Source organism: Onychomys torridus, chromosome 3 (genome assembly GCF_903995425.1).
Source record: "Onychomys torridus chromosome 3, mOncTor1.1, whole genome shotgun sequence".
Classification (NCBI taxonomy): Eukaryota; Metazoa; Chordata; class Mammalia; order Rodentia; family Cricetidae; genus Onychomys; species Onychomys torridus.
The window spans coordinates 17,511,549-17,538,440 of NC_050445.1; the positions used below are offsets into that span (position 1 = coordinate 17,511,549).

General features: G+C 35.6%; 1 protein-coding gene across 3 annotated transcripts in view; it reads left to right on the top strand.

The window, feature by feature from the left end:
* Positions 1-26,892, top strand: part of Ccser1 (coiled-coil serine rich protein 1) — a 1,141,750-nt gene that overhangs the window by 253,417 nt on the left and 861,441 nt on the right. For all 3 annotated transcript variants that reach the window (XM_036181695.1, XM_036181696.1, XM_036181693.1), the window contains exon 5: positions 1,938-2,058. In XM_036181695.1, the coding sequence (XP_036037588.1) occupies positions 1,938-2,058 (121 nt within the window). The remainder of the gene's footprint in view (positions 1-1,937; positions 2,059-26,892) is intronic.

Sequence of the window (26,892 nt, forward strand, 5' to 3'; positions counted from 1 at the left end):
TTGATTCACTGTGCTAGCAGTAATTCAGCAATGTTTTCTTGGTGATGGCTGTAATTTCACTAAGATTCAAAATAATTTGTATAAATTGGAGTCATATAATTGAGGAATATATATATATATATATATATATATATATATATATATATATATATACGGATTTAACTTAATTATCAGGGACATATAAGTTAAAGATATATAATGTAATTGCATTCTTAATTGAATAGCTCTATGAGGTAGAATCCTATGATGATACATGATTATCCCTGGAAACAGGAGACTTGATTTTTCTCTCATAGAAAGGAAGCAGAATCTTATAACAACCTTGAATTCAGTTCTTTTCTGGTTGCTGTGACAAAATCTCTTGGCATTGTCAACTTCAGGAAGAAAAAAAATGTATTTAGCTCCAAAGATCCTTGTACATTCTGCAATGGCAAGGGAAGTCACAGCAGCCTGAGCCTGAGGCCATGCTGTATCCACAGTCAAGAAACAGAGAGATGCATGAACTCATATGTTTGTCTCACTTTCCCCTTTCTGTACAGTCCAGAACCCAGCCATGGGGTTATCCTGCCGTATTCAGGGTGCACCTTCCCACCTCAGTTCATCTGATAAATGCAATCCCTAGCAGGAGTGCTCAGAGGCCTGTCTCCTACGGGGTGCCTGATCTCATCATGTTGATAAGAAATGTCAACCGCCACAAACCTGAAATTTTAATTTGTCAGTGGATTATTTCCACACAGATTTCTTTTTAAAATAGAAAAACAGGTTATTGTTTAGATTTCTAGATGAATTATAGGAGGCAATAACTATAATACCACTTGCCCCAGTCCATTTCCTGGGCCACAATGCTTGACTCATGGAAACATTTGAGTGCATCCAAACCAGCACACTAACACTTGCCTCTTGAGACTCTAAGACAAGAAGTGTGTCCAGTTCACTTACCCAGATTTACAACCTACAGAACTTTGAGATAATAAGATAGTGTTATTTTAAACAGGGCTTGTATGGCTTTGTTATGTAGTGATATAGTAGTATTCATACAATATGAAAACTTCAATGGGAAAACTTGTGAAATCAAGTGTTTTATGGGTGTCGGGGAGTTGAAACATCTGTTTGGGGGAAAGTAAAGTAGTCAGGACAGAAAACTGTTCACTGGTGTCAGCTGTCAAGAATACAGTCAACATACCCTAAGAACAATTATAGCTTCAAGAAACCTTTTGAGAACAAGTTTCTATTTGTAACTAACCAAAAAGCACAAGGAAGTTAATAGCTAATAGAAACAGCCAACAATTGAAACAGTGACTATTAATATTGAAAGATTAAAAACAACTTAGTTTATTTGTCCAAGGGAAAGCTGCATTGCCACAACAATAAATCAACAGTACATTTTGTGGATGAATTTTACAAACACACACAGAACACAGTAAGCCATCTTTTAAAGAATGATCACAAAGTATGACTCCATTAGAGAAAGGCCACACATACAAACTGCTTCATGGTACTATTCTAACAGTAGGTGAGTTCAGGGCTGTAGTTGGACAAGAAGGAGACCACAGGAGTTTAGGCACATGGTAATTCATGAGTTTCTTTTGATCTTGAGCTTGATGAAGGAAGTGAATTCTCCTTGTGAAGATTTATGAACTGTCTGTGCCGTGGCATACACTTGTCATCTGCCATTCAAAGAACAACTTGTCTTTTGGCTGCTAAATGTTAGGAGTACCTTTTCCACTCTCACTAGAAAAGCTAAGTAAAATTGCCCAGGGTTGTACAGCTAACTAGTGAAAAATAGTGTTCAAAAGAATTAAGGATAATTCAGTGTTAATTAATGTTTTGTTGAAATTTTCCCTGAACTTGACTGAAAATATAAAAATGAAGTGAGGAACATGAGAAGAGCCACTGAGTTATTTTAACATTTACAATGAATTGTTTTCAAACTCCAGTTTGCCGGGAAGATTCCTGCCATTCTGTAATGTCGTGTGCAGCTGTCCTTCTTAGCCCAGTGGACCCAACAAGAGAAAAGAAGAAGCTAGAAGAACCAAAATGTCCTGAGCCTTCCAAACAGTAAGTTGCCACATCACTTCCAGGATGTGAGAGATCTTCCCAGTGCCTGAACTTATAGCTAGATGCCCTGACGCCTGCAGCATGTGATGAAAGTGACAGTGTATGGATAGGCAGAAATTTGCTTCGTTGAAAATTAATTCATTTCGACAAATCACTACTACCTGCTGTTTGGGTGTCTGGCCTATGACATTTAAGTCTTATTTTGGTATCCTGCTGTATGCTATGGGTCAGCAAGCTGAGAAGTTAGCATTGTATCTGTGTGCATGCTGATCCTGGATCAGTGATTCAGGAGTTGCAGGGTGCTGCATGAAATGGAATCAGTTTGTATTTTTGTTTGTTTATTTGTTCTCTCTCTTTCTCTCTGTCTCTCTGTCTCTCTCTCTCTCTGTCTCTCTCTCTGTGTGTGTGTGTGTGTGTGTGTGTGTGTGTGTGTGTGTGTGTATACCCTTATGTGTATGAGTCTGCAGAGACAAGAAGAGAGTGTTGGGTTCCCCAGTAGTTGTCAGCTGAAGATGTGGGTACTGGGAAATGAGCCTAGGTCTTCTTGAGAGACTGAGGCCTTTTCTACCTCTGAAGTCAGCTCTTGATATAAGCTTACTTGAAAGTTTACTTGGATTTTACAAGGAGTACATGCTACTATTTTAAAATTTTCAGTAAACTAACATAAATAGAACTTTAAACTACTCGAGTTTGCTGTGTCACATGAGAGTATCTGGTAAGAAGTGCAGAGATTTGCCAACAATCAGTTGCTTTGTCTTCCTTGATCTGTGTGCTGGTTGTCATGAACATGTTTATTTTGTTAAAATTTGAAGATATGGAAGATGATATAGGCATGCATTTTCTGAATATATTTATGTTCTCACAAAGAATATTTAAAAGGTATAGTCAAGGCCTGGCAGTGGTGGCGTATGCCTTTAATCCCAGCACTTGGGAGGCAGAGGCAGGCGGATCTCTGTGAGTTTGAGGCCAGCCTGGTCTACAAAGTGAGTTCCAGGAAAGGCGCAAAACTACACAGAGAAACCCTATCTCAAAAAACCAAAAAAAAAAAGGTATAATCATACAATTATAGTTTATATATTTTCCCTTAAACAATACTGTCTCTCACTGAAAGCTACATTTGATTGTATACATTAAATAAATGAAAGACTTGTATTCTCATAATTGTTAAAGAGTATTAAATTCATGATAACAAATGTACATAGACATGAAATACTTAATTACAACTACTTTTGATAAAATATTCAATTACTAAAGTGGAAAACTTGCTGTTGATTTTCCTGAGAAAATATGATGATGCATAATATAAGGTCTCAGAATGGAGTACATATGATATGTGATACATATTGAAATATGTGATTATATTAAGCAATTAATAATCATATGTGCTATCTGATATATATAACATGTGATGATATATGATGGTATAGATTTGTGATGAGATGTGCTATGTGACTTGTGATGAATGGGATGCAAAGTGATATGTCGTTGTTTATAACGTTTGGTGCTATGTGGTGCTTTTGAAATGTGGAGATATGTGTTGATGTGTGATATGTGGTGCTTTGTGATATGTAGTTCTATATGATATGTCACTCCTTGTGATATGTGATGATACATGATACGAAGTTCTGTGTGAAAGATGGTGGTGTTGTGTAATATGTATTGATATGTGCTATGTTATGTGGTGCTATTGTGGTAATGTGTGACATGTGCTATGTGTGACATGTAGTTTGTGGTGTGTGGTAATGTGTGATATATAGTGATGTGTGACATGTGGTGAGTCGTGGCACTATGTGCTATGTGGTAGTGTGTGATATGTGATGTGATGTGGATATTGCCTGTATTTGTTAGTGGCCCATCATTTTCTCAATGGAAGGAGTCTTGGCACATAGTGAACAGACATGCTCACTGCACAGCTTTGTGTTTGGCTGTTTTTTGTTCTACCTGATGATATGCTCCCAAAGCAGTTTCCTACAACATAATCCTATTTGATACTCTTTGTAAAATCAATTAGAAAAGTCTCTTAATGTTATATTCAATAATACTGAATCAAATGGAGCAATGCATGTATTTGATTGCATGAAAATATTCACTATTAATATTTTCATTATAGAGGAAAGAAATACCAAGCAATTCAACGAAGTAGTGATTATAATTCAGTTTTAATGCAATCTGAAAGTGAAAACCATTTAACTGCGCATAATGTAGTTTAAGTTTTAGGATCCAATAGTCATCTTTTGTCTAATAGGAAGAAAATTACTTCTCATATTTGTCCAATGAGTTACATTAGAAAGCTCAAATGTATTCTCTTACAATGTGTTTGTGAGTCTACATAAGTCCTCATATAGTTTAAACTTGGATCTTAAACTTTTTAGATTATATTTCAAGGACTTAGAATAAAGCTGATTAATAGCTAATAATCTACATATCTTTTTTCATCAGTCATTACATGCATCATAAACAGTCTGATTTCTTATTCTGGTGTGTGTGTGTGTGTGTGTGTGTGTGTGTGTGTGTGTGTGTGTGTGTGTGTGTGTTGCTGTGTTGTGTAACTAGGAATCACTAACATTCCTTCCTTTCTGTTCGGCCTGAGATTCCTCTGTTGCCTTAGGATCCACATTCTCATTTAAATATTCTTTGCCAACAATATTATTAACTCAGACAGAGTTTATTGGTGTTTGCTTTTTTTGCATCAAAAAGACTGGTTAAAATCCATTTTGCTTGTGCACATTTATCTGTTTGTGCTTCAGTTTCTCCGTCTGTCAATTATGGTGACACCTTGACCTTGACAAGGTGATAGTTCTTCTGCCACTGCCTCAGTTTCACCTATTAGCATTATAGATGACCGTATATTTAGATATCTAATGCTGAAAGGTGCTGTTGAAACATCTTCCTAGGTGTCCTATCAGAATCCCAAGTTGTGTCAAAAGCAAATTAGTGATCAGTTCTTTCTCTTTTAAAGTCATATATCTAACCTTTTCAAGTATGTAAATCCACATGATTTGTTTCAAATCTTGGCTTTACTTCATCATAACATACCTGCAGTGCAATATCAATTGCTTCATTAACACTTACATTGTATTTTTAAACAGTTGACCTGATCCAGAAGGCATAAATATCTCTTATGTTTTGCTAACACTAACCATCAATTATGTGTCCACAGAAGCTATTCAGATATTTTCTAATATATATTTTCCATTTTTAAAGTGTGAAGTTATTGATCAAGTCACAATTATATATGCCCTGTAGGTCACATACCATTATTTTGAAAAATTAAACAATTGGTATAAACAGATGGATGGGCAAAATATAAACTCAAGGTTATTAACTGAAAATTCTTGATTGCCAGCGAGAGACTCCCTAAGCAAACCAGCTTCAGGAAAACCAAGAGTAATAATGGAGACTGGCTCATTTTATTAAAATGTAGTTGGTAGAAATGTCTGAAATACTAAGGTGGGATTTCAAACAGAGCTGTCAAAGACCATTGTATTAGCATCTCTTGACATCACTTGCCTATCCGCAGTTCTCACTTTCTAGTACCTTCATTCCTCAGATGTTTTCAGAGTCTCAGCAGTCTTAGGTAGATGTTCATCTTTCCAACACAGCCAGTAGAGAGAAATGGTTTCTCTTAAATGGAATCAAGTATAGAATCCAGGGCCATTGCCTTTGATTGTTTGATATAACCATTCTGACACAATACTGGTCACAGAAATTTTTATGCATTGGATCCCATGTGAAGCCTGGAAGACAGGCTAATAAATGATGCTTGAAATTTTGAGTATATTGAGGAATAAAAGCAAAAATAGAGGACAAAATTTAAATTATTGTATCAAGATAGAATTCAAAGTAATAATGTATGCTCAATGTAGTTTGTAATTTCACTTTGAATGATAGAATTTTTCTTATATTAAATTTAAAATATTGAAATATTAAGTATAACATGCAAATCTTTTTCAGTACATTATACCAACCTGTTGTATTTTATGTTTTTTGATCTATTTGTGCTACTGGGAAAAATATGTAATTTCCTTACTTTTGATTTGCTTGTTTTATTTTCATTAGTCTCATAGTACAGTGCCTGAAATATAATAACATAAGAGGGAAGCAAGAATATATAAATTTTGAAATAATTTTCACAGCAAATATATTAGCTGAGAAACTTTGTCACATATTTTAGAGATAAGGCTGCTAGAGCCAGTTAATATATTTTTATTTTCTATAAGTGAAAAATATGTAGAAATATTAGCTCCCAATGTAATACTGAACTATTTCAATTCTGTCATTGAGAAGTAAGCCTTGCATGCCTAGTATCACTTTAATTCCAGGTGGGATTACTGCTCTAAGTACTTCATCTTCCTGATCTTGCAGGCTTCTCATATAAATTCATACACCTCTGAATGTCTGAGACAGAACTACAGTGACATAATTTAAAACCTAGGAATTCTCTTGCTAAGCAGAACTGGAGGAATTATCTTCATAGATTTGCTCCAGAATGTGTAAGGTTATACTTAAGAAAGAAGTTATGAGAGTATCTTTTGATAATTTTATAAACTAAGTAGAAATTTAGAAATCTCTGAACTGGTAAACAACAATATAAAACCTATATTCTCTATCAAGTATAAGTATGGTCTTTTGGATAAGCATTTGTTTCTTTAGCATTGTGTGTGGTTTGTTAATATATCAATATAAACACTTGAAGAAAATTCTGAATATTGGTATTTATTATACTATTGTGTTGATATATTATTACATAATTTTGAAAGGTGTGAAAGATTTCATAACAAAGGTAGTTATATACTCATATTTGACGCTGTCCTTTGTGTATTTTCTGCATTATGGTAGGAGAGTTCAAGGTTTGCTTTTGTCTATAGATGACCTTAATAAAGTTGTGGATTTGATTTCTTTTTTTAGTCTTTTCTCATGTATCTCAACAGATTGCAGAAAAAACAAATTTTATAGAAAACAAAAAAATCATCTTGGGCAGGTGTCTCACACCTGCGAACTCAGCACCTAGGAAAACTGTCCAGAGTTTGAGGTCATCCTGGGTTTTATAGTGGGACCCTCTCACAAAAACAAAAGTTATATAAACTGAGTAGTACACAGTGTTCAAATATTTAATCACATAGGAAGCTGAGTTTGAAGCTTGAGAATGAAACTTTTTATATTCACCAAAAATTACAGTATGAAATGTATGCTCACATTTACAGCTATGCACAGCTTGCTATTCAAAACTGCACATGTCTCCAGTAAACAGCCTGAAAAAGAGCACTTTCTAAAATAGACATATGATTCATGCTCTGAGGAGAAAGAAATCATCTGCCATTGGTTCTGGGTTTGACTTTGTGCTCTGTCAGAAAACTACTTGTAACAAATGAAAATCTTCACCCATGCTCAGAATCAGTGTCTGAAATGAAGGACCTTGTGGCCAGTGTAAAGTTAGATACACAGGGAAAGAAAAAATAAATTATGGTATTACTTCTCTGTCCTTTTCCATATTTTAATTTTATTTTGTATCCAGAACTCCAGGATACACAAAAGGCATGATTTATGGCTTGGTTTATGGAAATGCAGCATTACTTAGTTGTGTGACCAACTTTCTGGATCAAGGCCCTCTCTATTTTATTTACTTTTGTTGACTTCAGAAAGGTACACTGAGGATTTGGGCCTGCTGCTCTTCCATACAGAAGTCTGGTTTGCAAAGCATGATCAAACCCTACTTATTTTATTTTTTGAAGCTACTCTCCAATGCCATCCATAGAGTTGGTTCATAAACTGTTCATTGATTGGAGACATCACAGAATTACATCATCAGCCTGTTTCCAACATCACCATTTTAGGGAAATACTTATTTGTGCTTCTAGATAGACACTCACTTTCCAGCTCAAATCTTTGAACACAGATGGTACCAAAATTCATGTTGTGCTCTTGGCACTGTGCTTAGGTCTGGAGATTGTGTGTTGATGAACAAGTGTGGCATCTAGTGAAGTAAACAAAAAGACAAACATTGATACTTTAATGTTAACAAGAAATTCGAGATTATAACTGCGACTGTATTGGTAGGGCAAATGTATATCATTCTGTAAGGGCTCATGGTAAGGAGTTTTGCAATGACCAAAGAGGTCGCAAGAAATTCTCTTAGAAACAGACATTTTAGCTAAGATCTAAAAGATTGTAGGTAAAGAAATGGAAGCACAAAAGAAGAGTGTTCTAGCAGAGAGAAAGTGTGATTGTATGTCTTGTAGTGGGAAATATGGAAAAATTAAAAGAAGGGTGATGTGATGGCAGGAAAGCCAAGACACGTACGTAAGGCCCAGGTGACAGGGCCAGTCAGACCTTCTGAAAGTGTTCTCTTTGTTTGTTATGGATAGCAGACTGGGATTGACTGAAGTGCTGGTGGGCAGGAGTTCACCTGGAATAGACACCATTTCTTGCCCAAACCTGGCTTAGTGATTCTATTCACGCAGCTTAAATTTACCTGTGATGGATATATTGACAGCACAGATGTTGGAAAAACCTATACACCGGGGCTTTCCCTCTCTTCTAGAGAGATAATAAAATGTTCTCTGCACACCACTAAAGGGAGGGCAGATTTCAGAGAGTAAGATGACTTTGACAACAGCTTCCACTGGGCTGTTGGCCATGAAGATGGTCAGTGTGAAAGGAGAATTTGATCAGCCAAGGCAGATTAAATCTAGTTATAAAACTGAGAGTATCACACAGGGTGGAGATGGGGTATCATTTCTATTACTAATTGTTCCATGTTAGAATCTGTAATATTGTGGTTATTGTAATACTAAATATATAATTGGCACATTCTAACCATTTTAGTGAGTATTATAAATGGCACTTTATAAGTGAGTCACATACAGAACTTACAAAATCATTCTTGGGACAAGATCCTCTGTCAATCTCTGTAGTCAGTTTATAATGGAAATGCACGAAAGAACAACCTATGAAAAAGTCTTCATATAAATCCCATCACTCTTCATAACAATTTTCCTTTGTTTACCCTCCATCACTCAGTGCATTAAAAATTTCCATTATGGGTTACACTTTAATACTAAGGCATTGTGAATACAGACATCAGGATATTACTATGACTATGCACTCTTCCCTATGCTGGTGTTTCAAAATGAATGGCAACATGTTTTGTTATTTTATTAGTCCAAGCATAGAAGCAATTGTCAGAGAAATACAGGAGGAGATTTCTGTAGACAGACCTTCACCAGATATGAATCTCTTTGAATTTGAGGAGGAAGCTGTAGGAAAGAGGAATTTTCTAAACACAGTTCACAGAGCATTCTAGAGGATCAGTTTCCAACTTCTCTGCAGCTAATAGCACAAAAGGCAGATGCCAATTTCATGCCTGGCTGCCTGAGAAGCAGGCTTGCACGATCTGAAAAGAAAGTCTGGCCCTTGTCAAAGCAGATCCCTGTGTTTAGAGTCCACCAGGGAGGACAATGTCCATGGTGAATGAGTTAGAGGAGAACAAAACACAGGCTGGCTGATACTTCCTGGGCTTTTTGCTAGGGTGCTGCAGCATGCTAGCTGAAAGAAAGCCTTGAAAGAGTCTGCTCAGTGTGCATGTGTTAATCTCCAAGCCAGGTTGCCCTAATACACCTCGGCTAGACTGAACCTCTCTCTCCACCAGCAGAACACGGGACCATGAGGCTGAAGAAGTTCATTCTCCTCATCCTGGTTTTCTCTTGCTAAGCCCTTAGAAGGAAAACTGGGTACTTGTTTTTGTCTTGACTGCGTGTTATTGTTCTATAAAACAATCATTCTGAATTGTATAAGCTCGCCTCTTGACATCTAGGTCTGTCCCTTTGCATTAACATCTTTACAGGAGTTAAATGAGTATCTTGGGCTTGGCTCTTGAGAAGATTGTATTACATCTTTCTCTGGCTATGTTCCATTGCTCATCACAAAAGTTGAATAAACTCAGGCTTTCCACCAACCAACACTGGGCCGTGTACTCCCTGCTAAGCGACCCTTCTAGACTACCTCCAGTCACCCACTGACCTACCTACCAGTCACTAGTAGTGGACAGATCTTAGTGGGGCAGCTGAGGCATTCAAACTCAGGCCTTCCAGGTAAGCTGTGTAGGGAAATAGCAAGATGGAAAGGAAATGGAGACAGTTTTAGATTTTTGGTCAATTAAGTTGTATTGACTAATCACCTGTGAGAGCACAGATGGCCACTATCTCCCTCTATGTCATAGTTTCTTGATCAATTTATTATAAGATGTGGCATCATTCACATATGGTTTATAAAATTTTAAAACGCTACAGATACTTGACTTATGTTGGATGACCCCAAGGAAACAGTGTCTTCTAGACACAGCTGGACTGATGTACACATGGACTCACAGAGCCTGAGGCTACACATATAAGACTGCACAGATTTGAGTCAGACAAAACCCCAGCTATAAAAAAGAGGAAGTGGGCACAAAGTCCCTTCTCTAATCAGGAAGCTTTTTGCAATTGATACTTGACAGGAGAAGGAAAATCTGGTTTCTCTAATGGAGTGTGACTGGATATATCAACCACATTCCAGAGCAGACCCCATGCCCAGGAGTAGTTGACAAGACAAATTTAACTCTGTTTGTGTAGGCTTTTTATTTCATTTTGTTTTGACAATGTTGTCATGTTTATATCTATTATTATTATTATCATCATTTTTTTGAGAGAGATTGGGGGGACATGAGGTTCAGTTGGTAGGATGTTGGGTAGATCTGAGAATAGTTGGGGAGGGGGTGGCATGATGTATTGTCTGAAAAAAAAAAAGGCTAAATAAAAAAAATCCAGTGTTACTCAAGAACCAGGAGATTTTAATCAAACAAACAAACAAAAAAATTATAAGGAGAGCATTCTTGAGAGCAGCTTTTCTCTTGATTGATAGCATTGTTATTTTATCTTCCTGCCGTTTATTGCTCCTCAGTCAGTCACGGTATTTGTTCCCTTGCGCCGTCAGCTCGTCAAGTCAAGAACTCCTACTGTCATGTTGTGTCTGCTTTGACAGGCCTTCTTTGTAAGCTGAGCATGTAAGTGCTATTTTTCAGATGACTTGGGACAACTTGATAAGATGATTGAAGTGTTTCAGTTCACCAGCAAGTTCCCTTTATGGGGTAAAATAAATACAGATTTGTCAGATCCTTGAACAAGATCTCAAGTGCATCTTCGCTGCTGTACAAGTAGCGCCTGTATTTACACACAGGCACACAGCCAGCTCGCAGGCATCCCTGCTAGCTTCCTACAGTGAATTCTGTTTTCAAATTAGTGACCATTTCCTTTGAAGGTGCCCTATAACAGTGCAGATAATAGCATAAATCTTTTAATAACAGCACAAAGTTATGGTGTCAGATATGAATTTCCCGTTTTCTCCACTTTGTGGGGCAGCGACAGGCAGGCAAAGCTAAGACCTCATCATTAGCTTGTCAAAGTTACACAGTTTAAAATGTGTGGCAGAATTGCACTGGACACAAGAAAAGAATTAGAAAGAAACAGATTCAAAGTCATTTGTAAAATTGTGGTGAGTAGTTGTACAGTTCTATAAAAATAAAGAGATGTATAGTGTACTGTGTAATTTATTATTTTACACATTTCTTCCAGTGAATTTTGGGCTTATGTGCTGATTTTTTAAAGAAAACAGTATTCTTGTATATCTGTATGTGTGCATATCTGTGTATGTGGGTGTGTGTATGTGCATGTCTTTGTATAGGTGGCTGTATGTGTATGTCTGTGTGTGTATGGGTGTGTGTATATGTATGACTATGCATGTGTGTGTATGTTTGTGCATGTCTGTGCATGTATGTGTTGTATATGCATAACTATATGTGTGAGTGTGGGTATGACTGTGTATTTCTGAGGTGGGGTTGCATGTGCCATTATAAAACATTATAAGATATATATGCCATATAAAATTAGCACATGCACATCAGCAGAATAAATATAACTAGAATCACTATTCTTCGTTGCTACTCATTGCAACCCTTAGAGGGTTTGCATTTATTCTAGTATGTTCTCAGAGGTAAACTGAGAAGTGAAGTGTTTGATACCTGGTGCTTTGGCCTTAGTTCTTTCATTTCACTTGGTACATTTTAAGAGTCTATTATATCAGCCTTATCTTTTTTGGCATTTCATTGTGAATGGCTTCTATTAACTTCATAAAAATGAGACTAAAGTATCTTTTCTATGGCTTATAGGCACTTAAGAGTTTGTAGAAATAAGGCTCAGCAGGAGAAGGCACCTTCTCCCAACTTTGATGACCTGAGTTCAATCATGGGACTAACATAGTGGGAAAAGCTGACTCCATAGTTGCCCTCTGACATCCCCACATGAATCCCCCCCCTCTCTCTCGCAAACACACACACACACACACACACACACACACACACACACACACACACAAAGATTAAATGTAAAAAATGGAGACATAACATAAAATGTGAAAAATAACCAGGTTTTATCCTCAATTAAAGTATCCAACTAACATTCCTCATTTTATCGGGTAATATAAGGCAGTTTCACCAAATAGGGTGTCTTCAGGTATTTAGATATATCATTATGACATTTACTATTTTATATAATCCAGCTTATAATTTTCCTGTAATAAGGGATCAGAAATAATGGCCTGCATGTGGGTCAGTATAGATATAAAGGGCATAACAAAGGTTTCTTTTAGAAAGTGATTTACGCAGTGGGTTAGGAAGTAGGAGAGAATTCCATAGCAAGGAATTTATGCTGAAGATTTCTAGTCACTGTACATTCCATATGACTGAACTGTTGGAGTAGTGAAGATGGATTTCAGCATTCCAGAAGCCTTAGGATACTCCATCTGTGAAATCCTCTCCTATATAAAGAATCTGTTCTGATGAAGGTCACCTGTATTTTTTTTTATGATCACACATTTATTTGATTTTAAAACATGATATTTACCTTAGTATAATTAAGGTATGACATGTTTCCTTAAATATGACCAGGTAATTTTTAACCTAGGAAGAATGAGTTATAAAGTCTTTAAATGACAATGCATTTTGTTTTAATTACTTTGGTTTATTTGTATATATTTTAAGCTATTCTGCACCAGTTATTATTTCATTCTGGATTGACTTCATTTTTCTTCTCTTATAGAAGGCCGTTTTTGTCTTTAATTTGTAGCTTCACTTAAATCAGACTCAATATATTTGGCATGATTTTTGCAAAATACTATTTGGCAATTTTATATGTAAACTGGTTTGTATAAAGTTTTAAACAAGTAATTAAGGTGCTTTACTATGTGGAATTAAAGACAAGTCCTTTTCTGTATGGGAAATCAAACAATTAGTGAAGTTGTATAGCTATTGGATAGAGGGTAACAGGCGTAAATAAAACACCTGACTTGCTACTGTTGCCCCAGCTCCTCCATTCTCTAATGTCTGACCTTTAGTAAATCATTAAACTCAGTCTTTTACTTACATCTTTTAAATTAAAGACTTAAAATAGATATTTCCTAAGATGATATACTCCAAGTTGCTATTTGAAAACATAGGTTATGCATGTTCAACACACTTGATATAATAACCAACAGTAAGTATTGATCAGTTTATAACTTTTATTTTAAATTGGTTTTGTGATGTGGAAGTGATTCTACAGGTTTTCATGAGGCTCTTGACCCCAGCACCTTCTTTGTCCTTCTACATGTGAGTGTAAACATTTTCTCCACGTTGGAACACTTTCTATTATTGTCTTGCTCTTCCTTGTTCCATTCTATCATGAACCTATTTAATTGAATAATGTATTGACTATTGCATGTATGAATTCTGTCATAACTAGACAAATAAAACACATTGAATTATGTTTGTATTCTTCCCCTGCCATGTATTGTTTCTATTGGATTATAAATAACTACATAAATATTCTCATAAATTTGATGTAGTCTACTATGACTGGGTGATTGTAACAATGCTAAATAGATTAGCTCTTTATTTTCTGATTTTGCATTTGGGATTCATGGGTTTTAGTAAAGAAATATGGTCCTTAACTATATAAACAAAACAAGACATGAACTTATTGCATTATATTGAACTCTACCCACATGATTTATCATTTAATTGGAACAAGAAACCAGGTGGAAAGCATTTTAAAATTATTATGCATTTACTTCAGAAAACAACAAAAGATGAATGCAACAGGAAGCTGCTTTCTGATATTGGATGGTCATTCTGTGATTAAAATATAATGTGGCCTCCAGATGTTTTGCACCATTAATTACTGGACATTTTAAAATATGGTAATTGAACATTTAATTTTAAAATTGAATACTCAATTGGGTTTTACAGCTGTAATATTTATAGGCCACAAATAAAATTTTCTACTTATCTTAGATAGAAAAAATCATTTGGAATGTTTTATTGAATCTATTTTCTCTTACTTCAGTTATTTAATACATTTCCTTCTGTATCTGTCCTTCACAGAGAACAGGAGAAAGATATTAGAACATACTCAGTAGTCCTTGAAATAAACTGGGCACAACTTTTTCTATTCAGTTTCATTCTGATTGCTCTGGGGACAATTAAAACATCATGTTGCAGTACATTTTGATTTTTTTTAAAAAATCATCTAAACAAGATAGATAAATTCTGACTGTCCTTTAGTGGCCTAGGGATCCTGGAGATAATCCTTGACTATTTCAATGCTCTATAAGAAGTGAACTTGGAAAGGTAACCTTGCAGAGGACCCTGTTTACATTTCTAGGCAACCAAGGCACTCTCACTTCTGCTAGCTCTGGAAGCCTTGAGCAGTTAAAGCACCAACCCAGGGTGTTTCATCTGTCTTCTGGCAGAGAGGACAAAATTCAGTTCTGTGCCTTACAAGTGCTAACTTAGCCACTGTCTTTTTGTGCTAGGATAAACTGCAAAAGCTTTGAGGACAGATAGACAGCTCTGTGATATTTGCCAATCAACCAACTTTTCCTTACAAATGATAAACAGATAATAGGAGTTCAAAGACCAGAATAAGTAGAATCACAGCACTTAGAATATAACTTTGTTGGGAAGTGTCTACATTTTTCTTCTCTTCATACCCAATGCCTCTGTATTTTGTGCTACTAAGAAGAATGTGTTAGTCAAAATATTCATACTACATACTCTATGCATTATTCAGCTGTCCATGTCTCACTGTTGTAACTTAAAGGTCATATTTCACAGTGCTTGGTATCATCATAGATAGCAAGAATTGGTCTTGTGTCATCTTTCAAAACCCTCCATAATACTTTAGTGTTGAGTCCAGCCTGACCTTAGGACAGTCCTTGGTATAGGGGAGTTTGTACTGAGCAATAACAGATCAAAAAAAGAGAAACAGGATAGCATTAGGAGAGCTCTGAGTCAATACCACAGTCACCCTGAGTTTATTATTTACAGCCTTTTTATATACCAGCAAGGGGAGAGGCAAAAGTCCTCCCTCTCTCAAGGTCAAGGTACAAAGTACAAATAAGTGTAAACACCTCTTTAGTACTCAAGACATCAGGTAACCATACTCTTGTCCAGCCTTGCTGGGCAAAACAAGCTCAGATTCTCTGAGTCAAAACAGAATAAGGCCTCACTCTGGAGTCTCTGTAGATGCCTACACTTTAGTTATATAATGGTTCTGTAATTATATAATTATTTATATAGTATATAATTTCATATATAAAATAGGACTTCTATAAATGTTATCTTTCATTGTGTTATTAATTGATATATATATATATATATATACTTCTCATTAATAAATGATTGCTCCATTACAATGTTAACATTTTTCAAATATATTAAAACCATCTAATGAGATAATAAGTTATCTTGAGAGCAGACATCTGTTAAGTATACAAATAATATTTTAATGCATCTGAATTGAGAAAATTATGTACTAATAAATATGCATGCAAGATTAATATATGAAATATAATAATTATGTAATATAAAATTATGTAATAGTATTACATAAAATATGTAGTAATTATGTGATAATAATAAAAAATAGGTCTTCAAGTGAAAGCAATGACCATGTTTCTGGTAAAGGTTATTATAGAAATAATTAAACAAGATTTCATTGTCTTTACTTAGGACTTGTAGAAATAATATGTGAAAATGTGTTAGGCCTGTGCTTATCTTTGCACTTCATACACCCTTACACAGGATTTTTTTAAACAAGCTTGAAAGGATCTATATCCCAACGTACAGAGCCAAACACAATAGTCAGAATAGAAAGGAAAACCAAATGTCTGTATACATGGGAAATTAAACAGCAGCATAGACATGCCATGGGATTATTCAAGCCTGACAGTGGTGGAGATACTGATGCATAGTTCAGCAAGACTCTATGACTTTATCTGGACTGAAAAAGTCTGTTAGAAATAGACAACTAATTCATGATTCCACATACAAACCAGCTAGTTGGGTTTAGGCAGGGAGTGCAGAGGTGTATTCTAGGCCCTGGGTAATGAAATATGAGTACTTATTGGTTAGTGAGTTTTCAGTTTTTGTTTGTGAAGATGTACATTTTCTAAAGATGGATGGCAATTTATGTCAGGCTCTCTAGAGGAACAGAATTGGTGGAATGAACATATATATTGAAAGGGCATTTAGTAGACTAGTTTACACAGTAGGGGCAAGGTAACCCCACAGTTGCTGTCTTATACTGGAGAGGCACCAAAATTGGTAGTTGCTCCATGCAGGAGGCTGGATGCCTCAGCAGTTCATCTGGTGCTAAAGGCCTGGAGGATTCCTGGAGAGCCTCTGCTTTTCTATAAACATTGGAAGCCAGAGAAAGCTGGGTTCTGATGTTAAACAATGAGAGCTGCAACAGCAGCAATGCAGTGGATAAGAGTGACAGAAAGATTGAAGGCCCATCATAGGGAGTGGGCTCCAAAAAAGCCTGCTCATGCACCAGGGATGGATCCTGATCCTACTGCCAGGGCTCCCTTTAAGCAGATCAAGCTACATAATTGTCTCACCATGCTGAGAGGGCCTAGTCCAGTCCCATGCAGCTCCACAGCTGTTGATCTAAATTTCACAAGCCCACTACCTATGATGGGACACCTTGCACAACCTCGAGGCAGGGTGAGAGGTTTGGACCTGCCTCTACTAAATGTACCTCCCTATGGGAGGCCTTACCTTCTCACAAGAGGGAAAGGGGTGTTGGTTGGGAGGAAGAGGATGGAGGGGCAGGAGGAGGGAAGAGGGGGATCTTTGATTGGTATGTAAAATGAATAAAAATATTTCTTAATTAAAAAAAAAAAAGAGTAAAGACAAACAGTAAAGGCAATGGTCTTTTACTTGCTAGTGTCCAGGCTGCTACCAGAAGGTGCTGCCCACATTTAGGATAAATTTTCCTACTTTACATAACCTGATCTAGGAAGTCCTTCATAGGAGTACTCTGCAGCTTGCAATGTAGTTGACCCTAAATAAGTCAACTTGACAGCCAAGATGGTGGGGACATTTGCACAGCAGTGTGCGTGGAAATGTCTGAAAGTTGTGTGTTTATACTGACTTGCTTGGAGACTGGACAAAAAGCTCAATGGTTAAAGTACTTTCTCTTACAGAGGACCTGAGTTCAGTTCACTCACCCACATGTTGGCTCACAACTATCAGTAACTCCAGCTCCAGGGGATCCAATGTACTCCTCTTGTCTCTATATGGCATACCTATTTACATGCAGGCAAAACACCCAACCACATAAAACAGAACAGCTTCAAAATGTTTACCTTCCATGTTGTATATACCTTCTTACTTTTTACTTCTTTTTTCTTCTTTCCATTTTTCAGTGTGTTTGTGTGTGTGTGTGTGTTTGTGAGGAGGGGGAATCTCATGCATCCCCGGCTGTGCTAGAACTCATCATGTAGGTGGACATGATCTCGCTGCTGCCTCCAGCACCTTTCAACTGTGTCACTACTCCCAATATGATATCTTTTAAGTTTTATTATTTATTATTATTATTTTGGTTTTGTGAGACAGGGTCTTGCTATCTAGTCCTAGGTGGCCTCATACTAGGTCTGTAACCAGCTTGGCCTAATTCACTTCTCTGTTTTCAGTCTCCATAATGTTACATAAAATTATGTCACTGTGCTCAGTATTGTATAACCCAGCAACCAGCGAGCTCACTCACAGGCGTGAATGAGCCTGACAAAGATATAGAAAACCCAGAAACTATCTGCCAAAGTAGATGGAATTCCCAAAACGCATAGTTAAACTCAAAGTTTTCAAGGGCCCATCTGAGGAAACTCACATTTCCAATCCATGTTTTCTAGTACTTTGTTTACACTCTACTCATCCCCTTCCCTGGGTGTCTCATAAGTACCACAAAATTAGATTTGCTGCTTGGGAATTTTCTGCCCTACAGCTTCCTGACAGCTTAAATAAACCAAAAGCCAAGTTTTCCTGAGACCTGTACTTCCTCAAGAGAGCTGTATCAGCAACAGTTTTTATCTTCTTATCTTATCCCATCTTTTCCATCCTTGCAACCAAGGTTTAGCCTCTTTTGCCACGTCTCATCTTCTGCTTCTCTTCTATACAGTGTTGCCATCTCACCAGAATCCTGTTTGGTCTCAGTAGCCTCACATCTCATATTTACTAATTTCCCTCTTCTGTCTTAGCTTCATTACTCACAGATCTTCCAAAAACTACATTTCAAAACTGACACTCTTATAATCAAGTTTGAAAAATGTTTTTCCTTTCCCATTCTTAAGCTGGCTCTCTCCCATCATATACTAGCCTTTCAATTCTGCAATATACACCTTCTTTTATTCATGTCTTGAATACATATTATTTTCCTTCTAGTGAATTTACTTCTCATACTCTATGCTGGCTAATGTGGATTTACTTTATTTTAAAATAACTAAAACAGAGAGCCCTGGGCTTGTGTTCTATATTTTGTAGTTTTCCATTTTGTATTTCAGCAAACAAATAAATACATAACCTAATTAACAATTGTGCATGTTCACAGTGGACCATTTTTTTTCTCTTACTATCAGAATAAAAGGTCCAGGGCTCTAAACAATAGAAATGTGTTCCATAGAGTGATCTTGGCTTTTCCCAGGGAGTCTAGGAAAACTGTCAGCAACTGTCAAACTGTCTTAGTGAGATTTCCATGCAATATTCTTTTTAATTCAATCATTTGCAAATGTGGGCTGTTTTAGCTTCCTCTGTGTAGGGGCCTGATGTCAGATTCCTTACATGTAAAATTCTGGTCTGAGTTGCTGTCTTCACAATTTCCTCTTCACTATTTTTCCTGTCAGAATTTCCAGTAATTCCTGCCTTTCCCAGGTGGGCCTCACAAGTGCTTCACACTTGCCCCTAGGAAGTACATATGGTGAGGATAGTGCCTGTCCAAATTTCTCTTCATCTTTCTCTCCCTAGCTTCTCATCCTTTTGGCACAACAAGGTGCTGGCCACAGTGGTGACGCATGTTTAATCTAAGGCTCTGCAGGTTATGAAGCTTCTCATTCCTATATCTTAGGTTTTGTCTCTATGTGGATGTGTGAGTTAGTTGTAGACAACTAGGCAGATTAGGAATTGAATGAAGAGATTCTGGAAATATTTTCCCCCTAATACAAAGGTAAACAATGAAAGACCATCCCATCTTTCATTATTTTGAATTTCATCTATGAAAACCTATGATTGGTTCTTGAGTTCCCAACTCCTAGTTTGAGACTACACTTCAAGAAATACACTGATACCTCAAAAAGATTCCCAAAGCAACCTTTTCTCAAAGACTTATTTATGTTGGACATTCAACTATAGATTCTCTTATCCTTTAAGATATGGTAAGAGGGCTTTCTGTTACATACTAATAACTGACTGACATCTTATTCATTTTTTTTCCTTGAGACCAATGCTTTTATCCTTTTATCTTCTTACTCTTTTATCTTTTGTTGTCTCAGATCATCCATGGATGTCCTCACAATAAAATATCCTTTAAGTAGGTTTTGGATGCCCTTCCTTTGCAATTTTGATAGCCATTGTTTTGTCCTTTCAAATATTCTTCCTTATATACTCATTTGTTCAGTACTTACTTCACTCAGTTCTATCTTGGAGGTAGATGAGGAGCATTTCACATGTTCACTAGTCTGTCAAGGTCACTAGACATTCATTAGCATGCAGGGGATAATCTATGGGAAAATTAATATTAATCTAGTATTTTAATAATTACAGAAGAGATGTGAGTCCAGGAGCAAGGAGTGAGTCTCATGAGGAATCATACATACAGTCTGTAGTGTTCAGAAAAGGGTACTACATGTGAGAATATAGACAAGTTAGATCTCTGAGATCTGTGCTCCTCACCTAGGTCCTAAAGGGAATTGAAGATGAATGGTTGGATTTTATGATCATTTAAGTTTTTTGAAGATTCCAAGATTATTAAATAGGTTAGAGTTACAAGTTTGGGGTAGGCATAATATTATGAACAATGTAGAATCTTAGATCTCAATTCATGGGGTATTCAAAAAATATGGTAGTATTTCATTGACTTTACCCAAAGTCTTTTCAGAGAATCAGTTAATGTAAATCATTTTTATTACATCTTTCTTTGAGGAGGATGGGGATAGGCACAGAGGTAGAGAGTCTGAAGGAAGATCAATTTTATATACAGTCAGCTCACTAGAGAATATTTTATTGAATTGTGGATTTTACTTTTTTTCACAGAATCATAAATATAGCTTCTTGGATAATAAATACAAGGATAATGAGCATGCTTTGTATTTTATCGAGTTCTTAGATTAATAATTAATGATGTGGGTAGATAATTCTCCAAATTCATGATTAAGTTTTCTCTTATAATGAAAGCTATTTTTCAACTTTTATTTCTTTTAAGGAACCTACTGTCTTGATTCATGCTTCAGTATATTATACAGTATCTTTAGCACCCAGTCCTAGAGAAAGATGAAGAGAAACTACTTATATCTGGAGAAATATAATGCAATCTCAAGTATAAGAAAAGAATTCCAGTGTCTGATGTGTCCGCCTTACAAATTAAACTCTTATTTTGTGTCCCCATTGAGAAGCAGTGTGAACTACCAAGAATCACCCTTTGCATCCAGCTGAGGAAAGATACAGGGCAATAGTTATTTTGTTATCTGATTGGTTTGCATTTCTAAATGATTGATTGGTCCTGAAAACATCACAAAGCTTAGAAGGTGACATGATCTCTCTGAATCTCAGGGATTGATAGATTCATAACTCAATAACAGTTTGTTGTTTGGAAGGGATTTAAAATAATGCCTGAAATGTGTCAGTATATACATTTGGTGCTAAATAAGGATTACCAAGAAACCTCTCTTAAGGCTAACTTTTTTCTCAAATAACAATTAAAATTATTCCATGAAGTCAACTTCCTATATGTTAACAGCTTTGGTACCAATCCAAGTGTACTTTCAGAACAGTTAGAGTCTCTCAAATCAGAGACATCAGCTCAGGAAAAACTCCTCAAAGCTCTGGAACAGTGCTGTCAATGCTTAGGGCTCTTGCATAAATTATAGATCTGGTTTCCCTTTCCTGGTTAATTGACCTATGAATGTTCTCTTTACTTGTATTCATTATTATTTTCAGAGGCTCTCATAATTTCTGGCTCCTAATTTAAATCTGTTTCCAATGTCATCCTGCTTCCAAACTTACTAACCACTGAAATGGCTTCAGCGTCTCTGTTATCAGAACCTGGGCCAGTTGTTTCTGAGGCAACTATTTTCACAAACAACAATGTTAACTTTTGTGACTACATCCCCTCCAATTGTAGATAATTATTATTCATGCTGAGAATGTCACTTAAAGTTTTTGATTCTTTTCTCACTATGCCAAAGGTGGTTGTGATTGGAGAACTGAGTTTTAAACACTAAAAGTTACTATTACTATGAATTTGCCACAAATGAACATGCATGTTGTTAATTGTTAGCCTGGTTGTGTTAAATTTGCTGCTTTTTAATACTTTAGAAATGCACATCTAGACATATGGTAGACTGTTACAACTTACATCACTGACACCGACTTGCTGTCATCTTTATGAACTTTCATATATATATATATATATTTATAGGTGTCTCCCATATATATTGATATTTATTAAGTTTAAGGTAAAGAATGCCCACTGTTTTTTAACCTGTGTATTACTACAATGATTTACAAATTATGGGTACACATATGAATAATTTAGCTCAAAATATATGATTATTTTTAATTGCAGTTATAAGGGGTATAATGCAGGATTCTCCATTTACAGATGTAGGTATTAAAGATCCTGGTCATTAAATGATAGATACTAAATTATATAATTTTGTGTTTAGACTATAGAGAGATATTTTGGGAATCATCATTCCCTTGCAACAGTGGGACAGAGGAGGAAGAAGAACTCAACCACCTTGTGTTAACTGCTGATAAGCAGCTAAAAATTTTTAAATAAAATTAATTAACATCAATTCAAAGTTTTATTTTCCTTGGTAAAGTTATTATTTTAAATAATGTCTTTTGCAAAATGGTTTATTATGATTATCTGATTTAAGTTTAGAAAAAAATAGAAACCTCCAGAAATATAAGTGGGACCTATCTTGTGATTAAAATGTTACCAATATTATTCAAACATGATTAACATTGGTGCAGATAAAGCCAATGGAAACTAGTGGATGCCACTTGATGTCATAGCAGTTTAAAAAGCATAATAAATGGCCTCAGTTTCTACGACAGCCATAGAATTACTAATGGATAGCATGAGAGGAATCAAAAGATTCATTGTGTTATTTTCAGAAAATGATCTGTGACATTTGTTATAAAGAAGAAAATGGAAAAATTCGTACTTGAAATTACTTCACTCAGTAATATTGTGCTTACGACTTAGAACTTAATACAGGTGCATTCAGTGTGGAGTGTTGACCCAAATACTCAAATGGAATTGAAAGTAAGTAGTTTGTCACTGTATAAACCCACATTTATAAAGGGTAGATAGTTTCTATTATATTAGAATTGATTTGTCCCTTTCAACTGAAAAGAGATCAATTTCTGTTTTTCTAAGCTTCCATGGGAACAGAACAGGAAGATTAATTTTGGTCACCAAACTTCTAATTTTTTAACGTGTGCTCCGGTCATTTTAGGTAAACACACTTCAGTCAATCACTATGTTTCACTCAATGAGTAATTTCTGTGAAGGATTAACACTAAAGAAATACCAAAGAACTTAATCAAATATATAGAATAAAGAAACAATATGGATTTTAATGTACTTATCTGACTTCTGTGGAACAATCTAAAAATTATAAAAATCAATTACCCATAATTTTCAACATGAGTATATTTCTCCTTGAAATTAACAGAGTAAGTTAAATATTGAAAATTTATAACATGTTTTAGCCTTCAATATAGATGACTTTCATATAATTTCAATTTTGATATTATGTCTATTTGATATTTGAAGTAATTTCACAAGGAAATAATCAAGCTTGCATAACAGAATGTTGGCACAGCAAATAGATATTGCACAAGTAAATTTAAGTGCTTTAAAATGATAGAAAAACCTTAGATCTTGGTAATTAGTACAATTCACATCTGTTCTTATGAATCAAAACTTAATCCAGGGGTCACAAAAATTGTCCTATTGAAAGGATCGCCTTTTAGCATTAAATTGTGTCCTTTGACTTAATCGATTTTCTACTCTGTCCTTTCTGCTTTGACGATTGATAACAATGAGCCCTGTCCTTCAGATGCATGTTTATCCATTCTGTGACTTCCCTGAAATAGTAGTCTTCATGTCTATAATAGGAAAGTCAACAAAATAAATAGCATGGTATATAACAAGAATCTTAAAAGTTCTTATTAATAAAAACAAATCTGGGCCGGGTATTGGGGTGAATGCTTGAAGATCAGAGAAGCAAAACAATCCACAGATACCTCACCTTGCCAGTTCCTCAGCTGGTCTTGTTTCCTTAGACTGGAAGCTTCTGAGTTCTCATCAGAATGGGTCTCAGCTGAACTGTGCTGCTCAAAGTCTAAAAGCTTAGCCAGCCAAAATGCTTCTAGTTTCTGGTCTTCATGCCTTATATATCTTTCCCTTTCTGCTGTCACTCCTTGGGATTAAAGGCTCGTTTTCTGGCATTAAAGACATGTGTCTCCATGCTAGCTGTATCCTTGAACACACAGAGATAGATGCACCTAGCTCTGCCTCCCAAGTGCTGGGATTAAAGGCGTGCACCACCGCAGCCCAGCTTCTGCTATGGCTTGCTCTGACCCATTTTCTAGCCACCATTTTTGGCTCTGTATCTAGTGGCTGTCTGTTCTCTAACCATAGATAAATTTATTAGGGTGCACAATATTTTGGGGAACACAATACCACCACAATGGTATATGACTGGGAGGTGCATAGTTTATTGGGATGTTTCCCAGGTATGTTATGTCACAAATCTTATTATAGATGGCTGATAAGATTGATGAATCATAACTAAGATGGTAGCTTTATAAATATCCTTTTGGCCTTAAGTGTGAGGTGTAGCTTCCTCTTTTGATTGTAACCATATAGACCAATAAAAAGAGTTTATTTAAATTTAATAGCTTTGTTGTACCTTTACAATTGTTAATGTTTTGCATTTCAGGTGACTATCAGAATTCTGATAGAAATTAATGAAAACTGAGCCACATTTTTTTATCCTAAGTGATTTTCTAGGTTTATTTAAAAAATGTTAAGCACAAGACTCTTATCTGCACTAAATAGAATACTTACCAATGTCTAAATTGTAAAGCAAATTTGACATTTTAAACACTGAATATTAAAATTTTTAATTTCTTAATGTCTGTTTCTGAGTCATAAGCACATTATACATGCACATACACATACACACACACACACACATATATATATACTTGAACAAATATTCTGTTCAAATTATATGAATGATTTTGTTAAAATACATGAAATAATTATTATCAGTTTTTATTATTGAGTAGTAAAAAGAATAGAATTTAAATAGCTGATAGATTTATGATTTTATAATGAAACTATGATGTGTATAGAATAAAACAAAGGAAAAACCAAATTTACCTGTAGCTCTCCAAGGTTCATCTCTGTTGATCTTTTTTTTTTTTTTCCTTTTTCCAAGCTGAGGATCGAACCCAGGACCTTGTGCTTGCTAAACAAGCGCTCCACCACTGAGCTAAGTCCCCAACCCTCTGTTGATCTTTTAAAATCATGGTCATTCATTATTTACATGCACTGATATTTTAAACATGAAGCTTAACACACTTAGGTTTATTTATGATCAAACATTGCAGAGCCTATGTTTATTTGAATGCCTTATTGATATGAAGTTGTGTTAAAAACATCAAAGCTCCTACTAAAATGGCTACTTATTCTGTATATTTTAGTGTAAAAAAAAATCCTCATGATGACCTTGAAATTGAATTTGTTTTTCTATGATTCAATGGATATTTTAAAAATTATTTCAATTCTTAATTTAATATTTGTTAATATTAAACATTAATTGCCTTATTTTTCTGTCCAAGAACTCTCTAGTCTTTAATTCATATTTAAATGACTTTTGTAATCATATTTAAGTTGACTTTTATGGACATCTACAATAATTTGGTACATTCCTGAAATAACCACTCGTCTCTGATGATTACAGGCAATATGAGGATTCTTTTCAGATCGGTTCCTGATTTGCCCGCATTAGATTTAGGTGTTGGTAGAGGCAGACTGTGTTGTCTCCTGACTGTGCAGGCAGCCTTGCAGTAAGTAACAAGCTGTACCTAAATTTAACTATTTTCTTGTACATATTATTGTTTGAATTGTTTTTAAGAGATTCGTTTATTGAAGTGTTTCTATATTATATGGGTTATGCACATGTGTGTTTGCTGCTCACAGACATTACATCCTCAGGAGCTCAATTATAGGCAATTGTGAGCTACTTAACTTGGTGCTGGAAGTGAATTCTGGTCTTCTGCAAGCGTAGTATGAGTCTTGTCTCCAGCCCCCATGTTTGAGTTTCTTTTTCTTTTATTTCAGTTGAATTTTCTATTTTAAAATTTTCTTTGGGTGTAATTGTTCTGGCTTACTTTGAACATTTCTTAGAAAATTCTCTAAGTTAATGAGTAAAACTGATGGTGAATCATCTGATAGCTTTTATGTATATATTTTAACATATGTGTATCTATGTATTTGTATGTATGTGCTTTGATACATAGCGTGTAGACATTTATGTAATAGTGTGAGAGAGAAATGCAAGAGATAGCGATGCTGTGATAGAGTCAAATACATAGATGAATATTATACAGATATAAAAAATGTAGGAACAATATGAGATGCTTTCCATAATATTTAGCTTCTCTGAAAACTGCAGGTGTTTACATGGATTGTAATGATAAATAATGGATGAGCACAAAGAATACTTGCTGAATGAACTTCTGTGTCAGACACCATGGCAAATACTTTTGAAGCATTATAGTACCACAAAAGAAGAATCTTTTTTCATGATGAGATGTGAAGAAGAGTTTCATTCTCATGAGTTTCTTCACTTCTCTGAGGCCTCCTAAGCTGGTGATGATTATGCAAGGGTTAAGCCTTCAAAATCTGTTCATTAAGATAACCCATTAATGCCTCTTATTCCCTTCCTTCTAGGGTAAAAGCATTCCCACTCAGATTCCCCAGCACTTTGAGCTCACCTTTGTAATAATTCCATCATGCAATTCCACCTTCATGTCTCCTTATCTTATTTTGCCTCTAATATTTGTGTGTTGCTAAGACCTAGCATGTCAGCAAGTGTGTTTTGAGTGAGGGTAAGGACATAATACAGAAAAGTCAAAACATTCCAGTCTTTTATGTAGTTTATCTGTCCATAAAATCCTAAAAGGGT